General features: G+C 33.6%; 3 protein-coding genes across 7 annotated transcripts; 2 read left to right on the top strand and 1 right to left on the bottom strand.

The window, feature by feature from the left end:
• On the bottom strand, positions 361-6,012 carry LOC109356543 (putative lysine-specific demethylase JMJ16). Of its 3 annotated transcripts, XR_002108753.1 has the most exons (10): positions 5,878-6,012; positions 4,714-4,982; positions 4,037-4,105; positions 3,859-3,936; positions 3,200-3,730; positions 2,875-3,099; positions 2,606-2,767; positions 1,756-2,124; positions 580-1,481; positions 361-536 (listed from the first exon to the last, which is right to left on the bottom strand). XR_002108753.1 is itself a non-coding variant. In XM_019599911.1 (9 exons), exons 2-9 carry the CDS (start codon positions 4,978-4,980, stop codon positions 657-659), a joined length of 2,526 nt encoding a protein of 841 aa, XP_019455456.1. In that variant the 5' UTR covers positions 4,981-4,982; positions 5,878-6,012; the 3' UTR covers positions 361-656. The 3 variants fall into 3 exon arrangements, 2 of the variants coding, with proteins under 2 accessions (XP_019455456.1, XP_019455457.1); XM_019599911.1 differs by having other exon boundaries at positions 361-1,481; XM_019599912.1 differs by having other exon boundaries at positions 361-1,481; positions 4,720-4,982.
• Positions 6,880-12,587, top strand: LOC109356544 (serine/threonine-protein kinase tricorner-like). The gene is made up of 14 exons (XM_019599913.1): positions 6,880-7,191; positions 7,309-7,651; positions 8,601-8,775; positions 8,899-8,982; positions 9,092-9,333; positions 9,538-9,754; positions 9,887-9,966; positions 10,272-10,356; positions 10,489-10,620; positions 10,713-10,826; positions 10,917-10,964; positions 11,559-11,643; positions 11,952-12,011; positions 12,257-12,587. Exons 2-14 carry the CDS (start codon positions 7,428-7,430, stop codon positions 12,331-12,333), a joined length of 1,623 nt encoding a protein of 540 aa, XP_019455458.1. The 5' UTR covers positions 6,880-7,191; positions 7,309-7,427; the 3' UTR covers positions 12,334-12,587.
• On the top strand, positions 15,153-21,402 carry LOC109356545 (casein kinase 1-like protein 6). 3 transcript variants are annotated; one of them, XM_019599914.1, is made up of 15 exons: positions 15,153-15,601; positions 15,711-15,797; positions 15,907-15,947; positions 16,626-16,695; positions 17,000-17,148; positions 17,240-17,335; positions 17,735-17,805; positions 18,355-18,416; positions 18,559-18,622; positions 18,724-18,808; positions 19,240-19,366; positions 19,472-19,554; positions 19,639-19,705; positions 19,924-20,057; positions 20,735-21,402. In XM_019599914.1, the coding sequence occupies exons 2-15, from the start codon at positions 15,719-15,721 to the stop codon at positions 21,002-21,004; spliced, it is 1,398 nt and encodes a 465-aa protein (XP_019455459.1). In that variant the 5' UTR covers positions 15,153-15,601; positions 15,711-15,718; the 3' UTR covers positions 21,005-21,402. The 3 variants fall into 3 exon arrangements, with proteins under 3 accessions (XP_019455459.1, XP_019455462.1, XP_019455461.1); XM_019599917.1 differs by having other exon boundaries at positions 15,153-15,797; positions 19,472-19,551; XM_019599916.1 differs by having other exon boundaries at positions 15,153-15,797; positions 19,642-19,705.

Here is a 21,527-nt window from a genome sequence, read left to right as displayed (position 1 = left end):
ACTGTTCTTCATATTTTATACAATATCTTATATTATAAATAACTAAAATAACATATTTTTACCTCTCTTCAACGCGTAAAAAAAAAACAGGAAGATTACATGTTTTCGGACAAGGATCTACTGTCCCAAATCATATCCCGAATCAATAATAAACATTCAATTTTTTTTATTAACATGACTGGTCCAGGATAAACATATCTTTATCCAAATGTTTACGAGAGCATAGTCTATCAGAACCTCTTTAGTGTTGCGTGCATGTGATACTTGTCTCTTCACATGTGAAAATTCTACAGCTGTAAAGAATAGACTAACTTCTAAACAGAACGTGTCTTGCAGGCTTTAAAAAACTCTATTCCTTTGAAGACAAACCCAAACGAATAAAAGCATACTCAATTAAGAATTAGTGCAGAAAAAACACACTAATTTATTTCAGTCATTAGAATTACAACTATTACCAATCTGCATATGAACCAAATCATTTTTTACTCAGTTACAAGTCTGCATATGATCCAACTATGACATGTTTGGTTCAAGAAAATGTTTGTATGTCACCTTGTTTCCTATCTTTGAAAACAAGAATCAGAATGAAAACAGAAAAGTCCTTTAAACCAAACAGGCCCTGATAACTCCATTTTCGGGAAAATTTGAGCCATTAATTAGTCATCAGATTCTGATGAGGAAGATGTGCAACTACTATCAGATGAAATTTCAACTAACTTGCCTTCTTGTACTAGAGTCAAGAAATGTGAGTTTGCGACGGAAGAAACCGGATAAGTTACTTTTGGTTCTACTTTCTTTGAAATCGAAAACTTACCACCACCAAGTGTCTTCATATCAGGTTTGGTGTCAGCAGAATTGACTCCTCCACCAATGCATGTTTTAGCAGATTGGAACCCCAAAATTTTCTCTTTCACTTTCATTTTCGAAGAACTGCTAAAAGGGTCGGTAGAGGTGCCCATAACTTGTGATTCAACCTCATTTTGTTTCCTTTTTGATGCATTTGTTATCGCCTGCAAAAGACGTTCTTTCCGTTTTGAGTCTGCATCTGAAACCGTCTTCGATTTAGGTTCCTTCATCTTCAAGTCTTGTGAAGCCGGTGTTGAACTGCTTACATTTTGTGGCAGGTGTTTTCGATCCTTGGGGGCAACGGAGGTCATAGATAATCCAAGATCCTCTTTCGCCCATTTATAGACTGAACTTAATTTACCATCCAAAGCTTGATGAAGAAGATTCAACTCACCGATTTCATAACGGTAGAGGAGAGTTTTCTTGCTCCAGTTGCAAGAACAAAGTTGTTTTGCATGATCAGGACACACAAACTTGTCTTCCGAACATGAACACACTACCGCAGAAAAGTATAGATCACAGAGACATATACTGCATTCCCTTTTATCAGTAGCATCAAAAGTGCCATCCATTTTTTGTGATTTCAAAGAAATGCACAGATATTCCCTCTTTAAACTTTCACTCCTGATGCGAGACTGCATAAAGGACGTAAATATGATTAGATTTAATGTCAAGCATCAAACTAAACAGAGAAATCTGAACCGAATACTGATGGACAAAAACGAAAGTATTGATAAGCTACAACAATATATTATTTCAATGATCACTTATATGCATAATCAATTATAATCCAATCATTTATGTTTCAATATATAACAACAACAACAATCAAGTTTTTATCTCACTAGATGGGGTCGGATACATGGTATAAACAAATTCATTTAATCTACGATTTAGAGCGGAACTTACATCCAAAGCTTTTGCTAAGATACCATCTCTTCGGTAAGCATCTTTACTTGCTATGTTTTGCGGTGTCCTCATCATGCGCAGATCAACTTCCCATCGTGCCCTTGCAGCTTCTCTTGCCGCTCCTAGCAAAAGCTTATCATATGAAAGTAATGTCTTTCTCCTCTTTTCACAATATAAATCCACAACATTCTGTCCACGAAGCAACCACTCAAGAGGAGCAAAACTTACAGCTTCAGAACAGTTGAAACCACAGTTGAATCCAGAATGATATGCTCCCGGGAAGATAAGAACATACTCACGAGGATACTGAACACAGCGATATACAGGTATACCCTCTGCCTTCAATATGGAGCAGGATAATTGCATCACCTGTACCAAATATTCAAGTCAAGACATCAATGTTTACATGTAAAAAATGGACAACTCGTGTATTGAACATTAAAACAACAATGGAGAACTTATATTGGACAATGAACAAGATGAAGAATAATATTTCCGACATCTATTCTATCTATTGGAAATTATGAATACAATTATTAGACACTACATCAACAGGCCCAAAGAATGCAATTAAAGAAATATTATCAGACACTGCTACAAGGTTAAACAGACTTGGAGCCTCGGGGAGTTTGAGCTTTATTTGAAGCTGGTTTTGTCATTTGTGAATGATCACAGCTTTAGCACAAGGTTGATTTGCTTGGGCTGAACATTGAGCAGAAGGTACTATCTTTCGCACAAAAAAAGAACGGCCCAGTACACGAGGCTCCCACTTAGTAGGGTCATGCGGCAAAATCATTATTACTTTCTAAGAAAAATTTCTCTTTATAACAAGAAGAATATCAATACTCACTAGATTGTGATTCTTATCAGGTTGTTCTGCACACAAATCTGGGAGATACTTCTTCCTAATTGCTTCGAAGTTGAGAGCGAAACTTCCAGGGACGCAATACCACACTTTAGGTTCACCCAAATGCATATAAGATAACGAGTATAACTGGTGCTCTTCAACTCTCTGTTTGTCAGAAGATTACAAAAAATAGAGAGAAAAATAAACAAATGAGATCGAAAACAAAGATGTGATGTGTATGCAAGTACAAGGCAATATAGCGATGACATTACCCAGTAGAGTGGAGAAAAGCACATTCCTACATTAATCCGGGGGACAAAATTGCGTGAAGCTTCGGAGCTTTCAAAAGAAAGAAGAGACCCTGGCAGCTTAAGTATATTATTCAAGTTCCATCCAGATTTCAAATATTCGGGGAAAGTGCAGGCCTCTGAATCATCAGAAACGGTTGGAAATCCACTGCTAAGAACTACAGCGTCGAAAGTGTTGCCACAAAGCACCTAGAACAACGTACATGAATTATAATTTGCACAATATGTTAAAGATCAAAGACATAAAATAAAAGGCATTGCATGTTTCAATATTTTTTCTTTAATGTACCTCAATTTCTTCAGTTGGATTTTGAACAATCCGTCCATATTCACCCTCAATATTCTCCACAGACGGTTCCCACTGATTTTGAGGTATAGCTAAATTTATATCAGAATTGGTGACAATATTCTTGTCTGTGTTATTGAAGTATTGGGTCTTGAACTCATCTGCATATTTCTTGAATGTTTTGAGACTAAATTTAGGACCAGCTACAGACTCACACACACAGTCTTCAAGATTCTGGTAATTTGTGGTGCAACTGATTTCATTCTCTATCTGAGAGTCCGAAGCAACTGGTGTGCCTTTTCTTCTCTTGGTCTTTGTATTTTCGGAAGAGCTAGTCATAGTTTCTTGTGCATGCTGAACTTGGTGTCCATCAATTCGCTGAATCTGAGCAACAAATTCGGAGAACTCCCATATGTTCTTTTCCTCAAGAGTACACGGTGGTTTCCAGAAAAGAGGAGGAATAATACGACAAATTCCATAAGGTTCTGCTGTGGAACGTATGCTCGCAATATATTTGAGTGTGTCTTTGAATTCCTTTATAATGTACAGAGTTACTTTCAAATTTTATTCTATAAGCTTAACAAGTATTGAGTCCAAATTCGGTGAAATTTAATCGAGAATGGTACAAGGAAAGCATACTATCATGTTTAGATGGTAGATACCTCTTCTGTTGGGTGGAAAGTCGGAGCTTCTTCCAGGACTTCTTTTCTTGCATCCTTGGGATGCCACCTTGCTGTTACCTGGATCAAAACTTTCATAAAAAATAAAAACAAAACAAAATATCGTGGACGTGGTCATGCTCCTAAGAATGTGGAAAGGTAAAGTGAAAGATATGTCTACCTTCAGAAAATTACTGCACTTCGGACATCTACGAGTCACCTTCACACGACGAGCATTGATCGGGGGATCCTGGAAACAAAAAAGTTGTAACTCATTAATTTTTCGGTTCGTAAAGAATAAAAAATATTAGATAAATTTACAGCATTAAATGACTAGAAAATCTGGAATAAAAAAAGATTATGTTGATGATCTGTAGTTTTGTACAACAAAATCACATGGGAAATTTGCGATAAAGTAATCTAGTGTGAAACATAATTGTGTATATGTATCTCTTCCTTTCTCACACGTAATTCTCGAACGAATATGTGAGAAGTCCAGCCATCTTGTACCAAACCACTAGACGGAAGCATGTATGCAGTTTAAATGCACTATTTACATATAAATCGGTATCCTAATAAACAATATAAAACTTCAAGTATATGTATGTATGTGTATACACACACACACAATCACCAAAGATATTATTTTAGTCATTGTAGTTATCCAACCAGCTAAGGACATATCAACCGTTAAGGTGTATGAGTCATTGTGGAACAATTAAGTATTACTCAACTTAAAACAAAGCAACACCCCATTTTTCAAATAACCAAGATCATTAAAATTGATTCATAGGGGCTATGCCTGTCAAGGTTGGATTTAATAGTCATCAAAACAACAATAAAATGCAAGATTCCGAACTTAACCATAGGAAGATGCTCAGTGCGAGATTCCTCGGGTTTCTGATTGCTTTCATCCAAGAGTATCCATGGCCGATCCTTACATGCAGTAATGCTATTCATCTCAGACTTTTCTTCAGATGCAGAAACGGTTTCAGATTTATCAGTTTTCTTAACCTTTTCGACCCTTTTCAGAAAGAAAGATGTCAGAGATGCAAAACCAGGCGGGACAGTAAGATTTTCCATCTCCACTTCGGAAGAATTTCTTCCATAGTCAGATTCTGTCATTGCTGCAGGAAAAAAGCCAGATAAATCAAATACTGGAATCAAAATTCAGTGTGCATGAAACATGATTGCCGATAATTTACTACCCTGGTAGAATTATCGATCAATCAACAACAGTTCAAACAAGTGCAACAGCCATCTAAGACAAGCAAAAGAATCAGCTGCAAATACTGAATTGTTGATAGTCCAGATATTATGCATCTGAACATCGCGGACGGAGAAGCAACAATTTCAATAATACATGTTAATAAGCTCATATTCGGTAAGCTGCTTGAGATAGCTTATGGCTTATAGGTTAAGGAATTAATTTACACATATCAACTAATCTACCAACAAGCCATTGGTCCAGTGGTGTAAGGCCCTGCTAGATCCCAGGATAACCAAAATGTCAATGGTTCGATTCCTGGAAGCGACACTTGTTGGAACGAGCAACCACACACCTCGAAAGGCATTAGTTCCTTAGTCATAGGGTGACGGGATACTCTCGGTACTCAGTAGTACCAAAAAGATATCAACTAATCTTAGAACAGTATCTGTATCTAATTAGCATAGACTAAAAATGAGGAACTGGACTAGTTTCTGATCTTCTCAATAAAACATGCATTGAATAAATATTGATAAACACAACTTTCAAAGAACCCCATAACCCAAATTAGCATAAAAATGAAGAGAAAAAAACACATTCACAACACTAGAACATGAAGAATGGAAACACAGATAACATCTAGAGAGTAAAAAAAACAATTTTGATGCATACCCAGAATGTTAAAACATGTGAGTTGCTCAAAAAACAGATTAAACAGTGAAAAATGTTGAATTGGAAAGAGTCTAGAGTAGCATATAGCAAACATTTTAAATTCATAAAAACAAAAACAGATGAATGAAAAAAAATGGAATTACCGAAAAGGGGTTGCGATTGGTGACTTTAATTTTGGAAGTTGAGGATCAAAATTCAAAATTGATAGCATCTTCTTTCTCCATCTTACTAGGTCGCTCACACTAAACACTCTCCTTCTCTTTTCTGGTGAAGCTAGTGTGAGATATTATTTATCATTAAAAATAAAAAGGTTCATGTTAAATATATGTGAATTTAATAAAATTAAATAAATCATATTTTTTTATTGAGTAAATTATACTAAAATCTTTTAATTTTTCGTAAAAACATAAATTAAATAAATCATATTTCCCCTTATACCCTAACACATGAATACCATGGTTATGATAAATGATTGTTATGTGATGTATATCAAACACTAAACAAAATAAAAACTTCTCTTTTTTTTTAATATGCTTGTTTGAGATTATTTTTGACAAAAATCACTTATAAAGGGATGAAACATTTTTGGATAAAATCTATAAAAAAGATAATTACTTAATTAACATAATCTAAAATCACTCATTTTGTTATCTTAAGCAAACTAATGAGATGATAATGTCACATAAGAGATGGAAGTAGTAATAATAATAAGATTAAATACATATTTTGGTTTCACAAAAATTTTCATGTGTATCGGTCTTTTAAAATTTGAAAAATCCAAAAGAGTCTAAGAAATATTAAATATGAATCAAATTAATCTATACTAAGTGTTATAAAATATATTAAAAATAACTAATTTAACTCATATTTAATATTTTTAGAAATTATATTTTGAGTTTTTCAATGGTTAAAGTGTTAAACTAGTACACCTGAAAATGTTGTGAAATGAGTCTTATAATAATATGATAGTATTAAGACAAAAAATCAATAAAGTGTTGATATATTAATATAAGGTCCTATTGGATCTTTAAAATGATTAATTGATTAAATATTTGATTTTTTGGAGCAACACTTATCGGGAGAAACTCTCATTGTGAGGGGGTGGGAGAAGGTATATAAAATGAGAGGTGTGTCCCCTTCCTCCATAGAATGCCCATGTTCTAATCTATCAATTGAATTTCTCTATTCTAAGGAACCACAACACAAACCCTAAATTCATGGATCTACTTTCTCTCACTTTTCTCTCTCTTTTTCTTAACCCAAAAACCTATTAATTACATGGTTATCCGAATTCTCTGTTTCCTCATTCAAATTTTAATCTAATTCATTCTTCTACATTCCCCTTATTTCATTACCCCCAAATTAAAAAGATAATTTTTTTAATTTTGATGCTTGAAGAAATAATCTGTTTCGTGTTTCACAAGTCATTTTTTATGTAAATGCAAATATATGTCACTGTGAGAAGAAAAAAAGACTAAATTTTGCTTCATTTGAATCATTTTCACTTTTTTTTACTTCTGTTTCATTGTTTAATATAGAAATTATAGGTGTGATTTGTGTTATGGTTGATGCAGGTTTATAAAAATTTGATTTTTTGGAATTTGAAGGGAGCAATTTTCAAAAGGGGTGTTTTTTTTGGATTGATTATGATGCAAGAAAAGAATGCTCATTGTTGATCTTAATCGTTAAGCAAATGGATTCTGCAAGGAGTTGGCTTCAAAAGTTTCAGCCACGGGATAAAATGAGAGCTACTTCAAGGAAGAATGATGATAGTAATGGAGGAAATGAAGATTCGAGTGTGCCACTAGATGAAGCGGCTCTTTCCAATATCACAAAGCAAAAAGTTGCGGCCGCAAAGCAGTATATTGAGAACCATTACAAGGAGCAAATGAAGAGCCTTCAGGAGAGGAAGGAACGGTATGTTACTAATCTTTACTTCAATCTTGATAGCTGACATTGTTGATTGATGTTAAAATTTGTATAAACCAAATTCGTAGACTTTTATAGCGTAGATTTGTTCGTCATGTCCCTACTACCTTCAAGATTAGGCAATGTTAGTTTTAGTTGCACATTGTTTCGTGAGAACTTCTTTTTGTTATACTTGTTTGAAGTCTCATGTTGTATGCCACAACTCTTGGAGTGCGGTTTATATACTTATTGGACAACATTCGCTAATGTCCATTGGTTTTAAGATGCAACAACAACATGGTAATAGACTCAATTGGTTTTTAGATGGAATACTAACACGGTATTAGAGCCAAAGCTCATGTTTGCCGCTTATCATAGGTGGGGGAGCATATCTTCGTATCGTTTCGATGTTTATCATATGTTCTGGATGTTATTATTATGTCACATCTAAGAAGAGTTGAACTCTGCCCCTACATGTGATATGCCTTTTATGAGGTTATAGTATTGTTATTTCATAAAACTAAATCTTTTCGTAAATACTTTAATGGTCCATTAGATGATAGAACTTTGTTGATCTAATTAAAGTTTATTATCATGGTCAACCGTAAGATTGTTGTTTAGTGATCACGAGGTCACATGTTCAAATCCTGGAAACAGCCTATCCACTTGTGTGGGGCAAGGTTGTGTATGTCAGTATGTCTACCTTCCCTAAACTCACTAGGTAAGAACTTCGTTCACTAGGCTGCTCGATCGTGACATTATTATTGTGGGAGATGGAGTTCTCGATTTTTTTAAGACCCAAGCCACGATGACCTTAATGATTACTACTAGTTTCCTCCTCACTTGGTTGAAGCATGTCAAAATTTCTGGAATTATTACTTGTTATTGAATCTTAGTTTACATTGTTAGTTCCGTTGAAAAATATGTTGTACAATTTTCTAATGCGTACTTATAACAGCCGAACCATCTTGGAAAAGAAGTTGGCTGATGCAGATGTTTCTGAGGAAGATCAAAACAACTTACTTAAGTTTTTAGAGAAAAAGGAAACTGAATATATGCGCCTTCAAAGGCATAAGATGGGTGTTGATGATTTTGAGTTATTGACTATGATTGGCAAAGGTGCATTTGGTGAGGTACGTACGTAATTATATATAGTACGAGTCATTTGACGTTATCAACTATTCGTACTTCTTCAAGTTTATAATTGTTCATCTACCAACAGTTCTTCTTCCGACTAAAATTTGAATTTGTTGCAGGTGAGAGTTTGTAGGGAAAAGACTACAGATCATGTATACGCAATGAAAAAGCTAAAGAAATCTGAGATGCTCCGTAGAGGCCAGGTTTGGGTTATTTATCTTGCTATATTATACTCTTCTATGGAAGAGTGGCTTTAACGTCTAAGGTTAATAAAGTGCTCATATTTATTTCCGATTTTCTTAATCTTTTCAGGTCGAACATGTTCGAGCTGAGAGGAACCTCCTTGCAGAGGTTGACAGCAATTGCATAGTCAAACTCTACTGTTCTTTTCAGGATGATGAGTATCTGTATCTTATTATGGAATATCTACCGGGTGGGGATATGATGACTCTACTTATGAGAAAAGATACATTGGATGAAGATGAAGCCCGATTTTATGTCGGAGAAACAGTTCTGGCTATTGAATCTATACATAAACACAATTATATACACAGGTATCTATAATTGTTCCAAAATGTTTATACTCTTGTCATGATTGCATTCCACAACATTTTCAAAATGACCCAATACTGAAAATTATTTGATGTATGAATTCATTTTTTGTGTGAAAAGTTTTGTATATATTTGAAACTAAGGTCTAAAATAACCTCAGTCAATTGGATAGAATAAATCAATTTTCTCAATGTTTCATTTTGCAGGGATATTAAGCCCGACAACTTATTACTTGATCGATATGGACATTTGAGATTGTCAGATTTTGGACTATGTAAACCATTAGATTGTAGCACACTTGAAGAGTCGGATTTTTCTCCAAATCAGAATGCAAATGCATCTCCACAGAATGATGAGCATGGAACTCCAAAACGCTCACAACAAGAACAATTAGATAATTGGCAGAAGAATAGGAGGACACTTGTAAGTTCTTTGCTATTATCGATTGGTCCTTTGCTTTAATTTATCACGACAACAAGCGTTACCGAAATTCATGATATCATGTTTTCTTTATGATTTAGTATTTTAGTATATTGTCTATGTGCATGCTTGCAGGCTTATTCTACTGTCGGTACACCAGATTATATAGCTCCAGAAGTTTTATTGAAGAAAGGTTACGGGATGGAATGTGATTGGTGAGTTTTATGCATGTGATTGATGGCATTAAAAGTGATTTCACTCTGCTCACTATGGCACATTTATATCATAGTATCCAAGTTCATTCTTTTCAGTCAATGCTAGGTGATCATTTCAAAATGATGCAAAATAGTTTCATTCAAGTTGAGATGATGTTTGGGACATTGTCCTTTCGTTTTCTTTTTCGTGTTTTGTAAGCGTGTTGGAAATTTATTTCATTAATGTGTAGTTCATGAAAAAACCTTAATGAGTTCATACTACATACTTTATTTAGATACAATGGTGATTGCAATGAAATTCGCAGGTGGTCGCTTGGAGCTATTATGTATGAAATGTTGGTCGGATATCCACCTTTTTATTCGGATGATCCAATGTCAACATGTAGGAAGGTAATCTTTCTGATAGGAATGTTAACTTAGAAAATCTGATGTATTTTGACAATTTGATAATAAACATAATAGTTTAGACATCTTAAATTTCGTATTCCGTGATAACTTTTTCTACTTTCTTGTTTTCTCCAGATAGTAAACTGGAAATCTCACTTGAAATTTCCGGAAGAAGCAAGACTATCTCCAGAAGCTAAAGATCTTATTAGTAAGCTTTTGTGTAATGTTAACCAGAGGTTGGGATCAAACGGTGCAGCCGAAATAAAGGTGTTGTATGGTGTGTTCTTTTCGAAATTCTTAGAAATGTTATATACATATATGGATATATAGGTTACCCTTCATTTTGTATTTCTCTTTAGGCTCATCCATTCTTTGAAGGCATTGAATGGGATAAGTTGTATCAAATGGAAGCTGCATTTCTTCCCGAGGTCAATGATGAGTTAGATACACAAAATTTTGAAAAGTTTGAAGAGGTATCCGAGTCTTCCATATTCTTGCTTATTTTGTGTCATCGCCATTGACATCGTTAAATCATCCTCATTTTAACTTTTTTGATTATGCAGGCCGACAACCATACTCAGTCATCGTCAAGAGTTGGTCCATGGAGGAAGGTAACCTTAGTTGTTTTCTTTAATTGGAAATTGTTACCGATAGGATGAGCCTAGGCACAACTATAAGGTTGCATGCCTTGTGACCTCGATGTCATGAGTTTAAATCCTGGAAACAACCTCCTCTTTGTAAAGGTAACTTTGTGTGCTTCTACCCTCCCGTACCTCACTAGGTGGGAGCCTCGTGCACTAGACCATATTTTTTTCTTTAGAATCATAATATGAATTATGTCAAAATGTTGCATGATTAATTCTTGGAAGTTTAGAATATAGCATGAATGCACTTTTTTTCCTTGAATTCTTAGGAAAGTTGAAGTCATTGTTCTACCAAGAGTGTATATTTGTTAGTTTTGGTAAATGAAGTTTATGAAACATGTTCATGCTATGGTTAACAACTTGAGTTTAAAGCTTCGGCTGCTAGTTGGCTTGTTTATGAAACATGGACACGTCTTTTTCAAGCTTCGGCTGCTAGTTGGCTTGTTCATAAGCTGATATATGTGAAGAATGTTTTCTTATCAAATTTTTTGTTGCTGTCTTATAGTTCTTGACCTTCATGTTTCTCATTCTTATCTTGTCTTCGTTATCGAGTTGATGCAGATGCTTTCATCCAAGGACTTGAATTTTGTGGGATACACATACAAGAACTTTGAAATTGTCAATGATTATCAAGTTCCTGGGATGGGTAAATTTCTTTTTTCTCCTTTTACTAGTGAATGATAATTTATAATGTTAATAATGTTTGCTACATGGTTATGTTTTTCGGTTTTGACCGGTTTTGGCTGGTTTTGACCGATTGCATGACCGGTATAATTATTGTATGTACCTGTACATTGTATCATAATATTGAAATTAGTGAACCACTGGTTGAACTGCTATACCACTATACCAGTATCCTAACCGGTTTGATGAACGGTACGGTATTTAAAGATGTTGTAGAAGTAAATGATTATTGTTCTGTCGTGTTGAGTTTGGTTTCCTCATGCATTGTAGCTGAATTGAAGAAAACCTCCAAATCAAAGGCTAGGCCATCAGTCAAGTCAATCTTTGGTGGTATGCTTACATCTTTTTCACCATTTGAATCCTTCAAACATTTTCTTCGGTTTACATTATTTTTCGTATGCATATTTATCGGTTACCAGTTTCTTAACTCATAAATATGCCTACAAAAAATAACGTAAACTGAACAAAAGACTCCATTAAGTGGAAACCTTGTGTATTGGGCTGTCCTTATATTCATCAGTTTCTTGTTTCTAACACGTTCTTTCATCTAATCAAACTGGTGTGCCATATAATAGATAACGAGTCAGAGACATCGGAGGCGTCCGAGGCTTCAGAAGCCTCTACAAGCAATCAATCTGCTCATGGAAGTTAGTTTTTTTGAAAGCTCTTGACCACACAATTGGAGGAATCTCAAAGAAAAGATGGAGTCTTCCTCATAACAAGGCATTTTGATGATATAGATGTTGAGACAATATAGTAGCCATAGGTCAAACCTAGCATTATTTTTTTGATCATGTTCATGTTTAATACCATTTTAGATGTTATTCAAAATTAGGATTTGTTCTTGGCAACATTAATGGTTAATTGATTTGATGATTGCTTGAGGAAAGGCATGACAAAAGTGCTAGAACATCTTCTGTCTCACAAAGTGTGTCACTGCTTGTGATTAGTCGGAAAAATACTTAATTATTAAAATTTTAATTTAAATATATTTTTTCAAGCAATCACAAACAGTAACACATGGAGTGACACAATTTATGGAGTGGTCTCTACTTGTAGAATCAACTATTGAATTGTAAATCTATTCTATGTTATGTAAACAAATAATGGATGAATACCATGTATACTTGTGTTACTCTTGATAACACAAACATGTTTTAAAAGAAGAAAACAAACATTGTTTGTCTTATGTCACTTACAAAGGTAACAAACAACCATCTCTTTCAATTTCTCCCTCTTTTCCATCTTTCCACCTTCTATTACAATAAACCTTGATTTACCGGTTTTCAGTTGAATTGCCTGGTATAGTATGATATTGATAACTATGTTTTAAAGGTAGTTCAATTTCACAAAATGAAATAGAAATTATATAAATGAAAAGATAAAAAAGAAATAAGTTCACTACTATATTAAAGGTTTAGGAGGTAATTAATTGTAGTAAAAATGAGTGTTATTAATACCATATCGGTCATCAAACCAGTTAAGGTACTGGTATAATGGTTCAACCGGTGGTTCACTAATTAAACGACATACCGGCAAAATTAAATATAAAAATATAATATATTATTATTAATGTTGAAAAATCAATAAAAGAATCAATATTTTTTTCAATTTCATTAAAAAATTAATTTTAAATAAAAACTGGTCAGTATAACCGATTTTGGCCGATTTTAATCGATATGATTACATGACCGATATAATTATTAGACCATACTGATATTGAGACGAAACCGGTTGAACCGGTCAGCACGAACCGATTTTTATAACACTGGTAAAAGTTTGATTACCCATTAAACAAGGTTTGGAAATAGTTATGTACATGACCAAAATATATATTTTAAGAAAGCCTTCCTATTTAAAATTAGTTTCAACCAACTTGATTTAGATTAATCAAAATATAATGCTATTTCTTTCGATCTTGTGTAAGGTTGGCAACTCCATCATGTGTGCTATTGTACACATTCTAGATCATTACTATAAAATTCTTTGTTGATATACATAAATGTTTATTAATTATTATATTTATATATATATATATATATATTTATCTCCTGTGTATCTCTAATAATTGGACCCTTAGCCCTTAGGCCATAATTGAGTAAGCCATTAATTGGACTATCCTCAAGTTTTCCTAAACACGTGACGATTCTTCAAGGTCAAACTTGCACCTTTTAACCAAATAATAAATATATATAATTTAAATAAATAAGAAATGAACACCATGTTTAAATAGTGGATAATGGGTATACATCTGTTTCCCACAATGTATACTATTTCATGTGTCATGTACTTATACTTGTGATTGGTTAGAAAAATATTTAATAATTAAATTTTAACTTAAATATTTTTTTGACTAATCACAAACCTATAACACATAGACACAAACTATATGACAACATATTTACTAAGTAGATAACTATGGAAACATATTCACACACCCTACTCATAGTCTATAAGTTTTAGAGTAAATTACACTGATACTCCCTGAGTTTTAGTGAAATTACACAAACCACCATCACTTTCTACACCTACACAAACCTCCCTTATTTTTTAACTTTCATTACATTGACCACCCCTGTATAAGAAATAAGTGTAATATTTTAAACAAAAAATGTGATAAATGCAATTAAGTTAAACAAAACATGATATATTGTGGAGACACGTCCAAATAATATATGACTCAATATTTTTTTATTATTTTTAGTTCGTTAAACTATATTATAAGAGCGATTTGAACAATATTTCTTTAGAATTGTTGATGCATTTTGTAATAAAAAATAATAAAGATACATTGATTTGTATATTATTTAGACTTGTTCTACACAATTATATATATGTTTTGTTTAATTTAATTGCATTTATCACATTTTTTGTTTAAAAGATTATACTTATTTCTTATGCAGGGGTGGTCAATGTAATGAAAGTTAAAAAATAGGGGAGGTCTGTGTAAGTGTAGAAAAGTGAGGGGTGGTTTGTGTAATTTCACTAAAACTCAGGGGTGTCAGTGAAATTTACTCTGAGTTTTACTAAACACATAAATCACTATTTATTTTTTAAAATATACACAAACCTCAATAATTTATATACATATATTATTCTATATAGAAAGATAAGTATAATATTTTTAATAAAAAATATAATAAACATAATTAAATTAAAAAATATAGTATATTGTTAAACAAATTCAAATAATATATGAATTAATATTTCGTGTAGTATTTGTTAATATAATGTATGTATTATTTAAATACATGATGAGTATAGATATTACACTTTATCAAAATTGCCTTTTACTAGTTTTTTTATTTTATAAAGATATAGCATGTAAATGATTGTTTATTATTATTATTATTATTATTATTATTATTATTATTATTATTATTATTATTATTATTATTATTATTATTATTATTATTATTATTATTATTATTATCTCCACGGTGCTTTACCCTTTTCATTGATCTATCTCTTTCTTCTTGTTATATCTTCTCTCTCCAAAACTCTCTCGATTCCTCTGTTCTTCCTTTTTTTCAACACACCTTCCTCATTTTCCTTTCAAAGTTTCATTTTTTTTAGTATTTACTTCATACCCATATGCAATTTTTTCTTCGGATCAATGTGGTCACGTTCTGTGAAATTAGGGCTTCAAATTCAATCCGTGGTTTTGGCTGATTAATTTGTGAAAAGGAATGTAGCTCTAGAAGTTGGTGTTCTATTCTGAATAATTAGGTTTCATTTTCGTTATTTGGGATGTTACAATTTTTGTAAATTTTGTTCCTTTTGATTTCTACCCTTATCCTTGATTTACACCAAATTACGATTTTGCCTCTAATCGGTTGATTGGGTTGTGAAATCTCATTGGTTTTGAGTGGATTCTGGAATAAAGTTTGGAGTTTTGACCCGTTGGAACCTCTAATCAGGTGAATCTGTGGAAAAAAATCAGTGATTTTTGGCTAGGTTTTGCAGAATTAGGTTCAAAATTAGGCACAAATCTGAGCAGAATAGGGTTATTATAGTGTGGTATTGAAGTTGATTTTATGATGGATCATGTTGTTGGTGGCAAGTTTAAACTGGGAAGGAAAATTGGGAGTGGTTCTTTTGGGGAGCTTTATATAGGTATCTTCATTTTTCTGCTTTTGGAAAATCTCAATTGTAATTTTTTTTGCTGCATTGTCTTATATTGATATATTGATGTTAACATATTCCTTTCATTCTTTAATATCAGCTGTTAATGTACAAACTGGAGAGGAGGTAGCTATCAAGCTGGTATGTTATGATATTTTAGATATTGATTAATATTTTCGTATTTCGGTTGCATTTTTAGTATCTTAAATTCGCGCATGTGATTGAATCACCGTGATTTACCTTGTGGAACTTTTGTGTTTTTTAGACTACACAAATGTATGGTGCCCCCCTTTTCTCTATTACAATTCCATGTTGTACTCACCTTCGCTGCCGAAGGTTAAGTGTTGTTGTTTTTTTAGCAATGCTATTGAAGTTCCAATACGGAAACATGACATTTGACTTGAGATATAGTTTACTGTTAATGGCATCTCTTTCTTACCCTGTTAGTGTTAATCCTTGGATGATGGTTGGGGTAGTACTTAAGGTTTAGAGGAAATAGATATAAGATCTCTTATGGATTGAAGTGACATGTGAAATGCCACATTATATTCTTTCTTTTGCTCAGTTTTGTGAATTTCTCTTAATACCAATTAATGCTATTAGTCTGCTCATGATATTTTTTGTTTTCGGGAGCACATCTTCTGTCCCAAAAAATGTGTGACTCCATGTGTCACTTTTTCTGATTGGTCAGAAAAATACATTATTATTAAATTTTAAACTTAAATATATGTTTTCGGGAGCACATCTTTTGGTACAGCAGATGTTGACCCTTTGTTTTCAATTCTTAACCATAACCCACCGACCCTTAATTTTTTGTAGGAACCTGTGAAGACCAAGCATCCACAACTTCACTATGAGTCAAAATTGTATATGCTTCTTCAAGGAGGAAGTAAGTTTATATCTCTATTTCTATTTAGCATTTTTGATACCAGAAGTATTAGTTAATACATATACCTAATGCTAAATTTTCACATGGAAATTGTTCCGCAATATGCATTATATATTTTTTCTATTTCGTTTATTCTGGAGGATAACCTGTTTGGAGCCGAGAATCTTCTGTTAATGAAATCAGAACCACTAGTCTCAAACCTTGCCCTCAAAGTAATATTAACTAATTAAGACTGAAAAAGTGTCAATGATCGAGAATTCGAGATGTTTCCTTTTGAGTAATCCTTTTTTGTTCCCTATTGAAGCTGGGATTCCCCATCTCAAGTGGTTTGGAGTTGAGGGAGACTACAATTGCATGGCTATTGACCTTCTTGGACCAAGCCTCGAAGATTTGTTCAATTACTGCAACCGAAAGTTAACATTGAAGACAGTGTTAATGCTTGCTGATCAATTAGTAAGTCTAAATCTACATGGCAACTATTATCAAAGAAAGCATTTTAAATAGTGATTATAATATTAATTTTTTGCTTAATACTGTTGTTCAGATTAACAGAGTTGAGTATATGCATTCAAGAGGTTTCCTTCACCGTGACATAAAGCCAGACAATTTTCTAATGGGCCTTGGTCGTAAAGCAAACCAGGTGTGTCATTTTGTTGAAGGTTCTTCCTTTCAAAACACAATTCTTGCTTCCCCCCGTTTTCTTTTCATTCACTTTATTTATTTTAAAAGGTTTTGGTTATTTCATTGTTATTCATATGAAACATAAATAAATTTTACATATTCGTGGTTCTCATACAGTCACGGCAGATGTTGGGATTCAAATAGCACAAGACCATTAAAGTACATTTGAGATATAATTTATCATCATTTTAATGGAGTTTCAGGAGAATGTCTTGTTTAACTTATATTTTAATGGAATTCTTTTTCTTAGTGCCACTAAAGTAAATGATTGATATATTTTGATTATAAATAATGTAGTTGAACATGCAAATTTCAATTATTTTAACTATGTTTATTTCATGTTGGTATCTCATTTCAGGTGTACATCATTGACTATGGTCTCGCGAAAAAATATCGGGATCTTCAGACCCATAGGCACATACCGTACAGGTAAAATTTGTCATCATTCCAAGATATTAAGGTGAAGTATTTATTTGTGAAACATATTCTGTAGGGAAAACACAACCTTATGTGTTTTTAAATTAATTTCAGTGATCTTGTAGTCACCATCACCATAATAGTAACACAACAATAATGAATATAAGAATTACAATAACAACTGGGATTGCTATTATCTTAAACGTGGTTCTGTGTGCAATCATATGTCTATGTTAATCACAAATTTGAACTGATGTAGATGAACACTGTAATGTAGTAAAATCTATTTATGACCTGTCATTTGTGATCCGCATCAGTCCCTTAGAGTCAGAGCTCGTTTTGTAGAGCTGCGGGATATGAAGTGTCGCTCATCCCCTTGAAAATAAAATAAATATTTGACTTGCATCACGTCTCTATTGCCCTGTGTCTATTTTGTCATACTGATACCAATTTCTTTACGAAGATGTTCTTTCACTTCAATTTTTATTATAGTTCTATTTCTTAGTTCTCGTAAAAAATCCTATTTATTTTATTACGAAAATCGTTGTCTTTCTTGCATAGGGAGAACAAAAACCTTACAGGAACAGCTCGGTATGCAAGTGTCAACACTCATCTTGGAATTGGTGAGTAATGTTTTGGTATTTATTCCTTTGTGTGTTGAAAGTTGATAATCAATATTTGGAAGTGAATTACTGCATTATTATACTTGAATGTTTCCTTTGGTTGATTGTACTTTATTTTGATTGTACTTTATTTTGCTCGCAGAACAAAGCAGAAGGGATGATCTCGAATCTCTTGGTTATGTGCTCATGTACTTCTTAAGAGGAAGGTCGGATACTTGATAGACACATCTATTTACCCTTACTAGGTTTGGAATCTTTACAATCTGACCCTTACTGCCGCCTTTCATTGTCCAATTTTTTCCTTCAGTCTTCCTTGGCAGGGACTGAAGGCTGGTACCAAAAAACAAAAATACGACAGAATCAGTGAGAAGAAGATGTCTACTCCCGTCGAGGTATTGTGACTGGTTGGATTGGTGAGGCTTTTGGAGAAAGTTTGCTAGTTCCTCTGTATCTAGAGTTTGATGCTTTGAATTTGGTTCAATGTTCGCTGTTTTGATCTTTTATTGGACTTGATATGTGATGCTGTTGAACTTTAGTATAGAAGGCATACTAGGCCTAAGATCCAGTTCCACAATAGCTTTTGCCTTTGAATGTGAATACTTATTCGACCCAAGTGTATATTTCTCTTGTGCGTCAGAACTAGGTTTATATATTATACTAATATTGGATGCTACAATAAGCTAAATGCTCACAGTCTCAGGTTGATTTCTCCCTTTTCAAGTCAGAATCATAAATTATTTGCATTCAATATTTCACATAACCTTCTGTTGCAGCTCTCGATTTTATTTGTCCGGTTATGTTGTTAATTGTGCTTGTATCACAGGTTCTCTGTAAGTCATATCCCTCAGAGTTTGTTTCATATTTCCATTACTGTCGATCATTGCGGTTTGAAGACAAGCCAGATTATTCATATTTAAAGAGGCTTTTTAGAGATTTATTCATTCGAGAAGGTCCGTTACCCAAAACATCTAATTTCTATATTAGCATTCTGTATATTTTGATGGAAACTTAGCGAGGTTAATTTCGGCAAATTGATCTTGATATCGTTAGTGCAGGCTATCAGTTTGACTATGTTTTTGACTGGACTGTATTGAAGTATCCACAGATTGGTAGCAGCAGCAGCAGCTCTAGAGGGAGGGTTAGTACTTTTATATACGCTGTTTTTTTTTTTTTTTGGATTTTGCTTTGTAGTAGAGGTCACTTACTATAGTTGTTTTAACAACAGCATGGCAGTGGCAAGGCAGCTATGAATCCGGGACCATCTGTACAAAAGCCGGAAAAGATCTCAGGTCTGTTCTCTTATCCTACTTATTGTTTATGAGCCTGACATTAGGTAGTCAGGATATTTTAATTGTATCTTCATCTTACGAAATTTCAGAAAGTGATACCCTGAGAGCATTCAGCTATAATAATCATTTTTATCCCTAGCATCAATAGTGATCTCACTACCGTGCATTTCTCAAATTTCTGTTTGTATAATCCTTAGTTGATCATTTGTTTCTTTCAGCTGGGAAAGAGATTCGAGAGAAATTCTCTGGCGCTGTTGAAGCATTCCCCCGAAGGAACCCGACAAGTTCTAGTCCTCGCGATGATCACATCAAACATAGGTCTTTTGATGAAGTAGCAGCACACAAGGATGTGGTAAGTCTTGTTTTCCAACAATCATTGCTTGAAGATTCCCCATTAGAAGATTATTATTTATCTAAACATCTGATTGTGAAGATGCTGCATGGTATGAATTTTTTGGTTGTGTTATGGTAGAGTAGTACTTCCGTCATGGAAGAAATGGTGAAAATTGCCCAGAGAGATAAATTCATGGGCCGAGAGGGGTTACATGTCACGGCTGTGGTGTTACAGTTCGTAAGTGAACATGTGTGGGTTTAGTACCCAACCGCCGATTGTTGATTTGAAATTCACCGACTGTTTTTAATCTGTTACTCCATTGAGATTAAAATGTGTGATTGTGTCACTAGTGTAAATAGTTGCAGGTAGATTCCTAACAAAACAAGTAATCAAAATGAAATCGAAAGGAGTAAAAGTAAAAAATATAATAGGACGGTGGGATTGAAAATGAAATTGATGATAATACCCTTTGTCCCGATTAATGATTTTGATCCTGTTTTGATTATCTAAAAGCAATAGAATCTCTTATTTGCTATACTCATCCTATAAGTATCAGTGATGATATGTATTGGATATTTTAATACCTTTTGAAGTTATTTTTCAGCTATATATATCTTTCATTGTATTTTGTATAGTTTATATTTTCTTCTCAATCATTCTTACCTTTAGTTTTACCTTGGCTTTTCTCTTTTCAGCATGATAATCAAGAGAAGGGATACAGTTCGTCTCGATACGGCAGCAGTTCCAGAAGAGCAATAGCATCATCAGCCAGGCCAAGTTCCTCAGGTGACCATACTGACAGCCGTACTGGCCGGGTGACCTCAACTGCCAGCCGTCCATCTACAGCACATAGAACTCAACCTGTGTATGAGACTAAACAAGCAAGTTTCACTCGCTCCGGTTCTATAAGAGGCAATCGCGATGATCCTCTTAGGAGCTTTGAGCTCCTCTCTATCCGGAAGTAAACTAAAGCATAATGCAGTTCCATTTCGGCAGAAGACGTTTTCTAAACTTTCATACCAAATCAGTTTTTATTCAGAGTGATCTTCAACCATTTAAGGAAATCATGTTCATGTAAATCTGAATTAGCATGAGGTCATAATTAACCTCACTCCCCGATATCGTTTTCGGGACCATGGTGGAATTTTTCCTCCCTCCCAGATTGTGTTCTTCTGAATATTTCCCAGCTTCTGTAACATGTTTCTAAAACATGCTGCAGAAAACTCAATCAGACTCCTTTCTCTTATTTAAATGTTTACTAGAAAAACACCTTTTTGATATTTTAAGAAAATCTAGAATTGTAGTTTATGATACACTTGTTCTTGTTTCTTCAGAATGTAAAACAGCAATGCCTTTATTTTAATATCAACATCTTGCCCTTGTTATGGAAATTAAATTTGTAGTCAAACTAGAATTTGATCTCAAACTTCAAACAGTAGTATGAGATCTTCATTTCTTCTATAGTCCTTCCTCATGATTTAACTTATT

Source organism: Lupinus angustifolius, chromosome LG09 (assembly GCF_001865875.1).
Source record: "Lupinus angustifolius cultivar Tanjil chromosome LG09, LupAngTanjil_v1.0, whole genome shotgun sequence".
Classification (NCBI taxonomy): Eukaryota; Viridiplantae; Streptophyta; class Magnoliopsida; order Fabales; family Fabaceae; genus Lupinus; species Lupinus angustifolius.
Note: the sequence above shows the minus strand (reverse complement) of the source record. Positions and strands in the feature narration are given on the sequence as shown.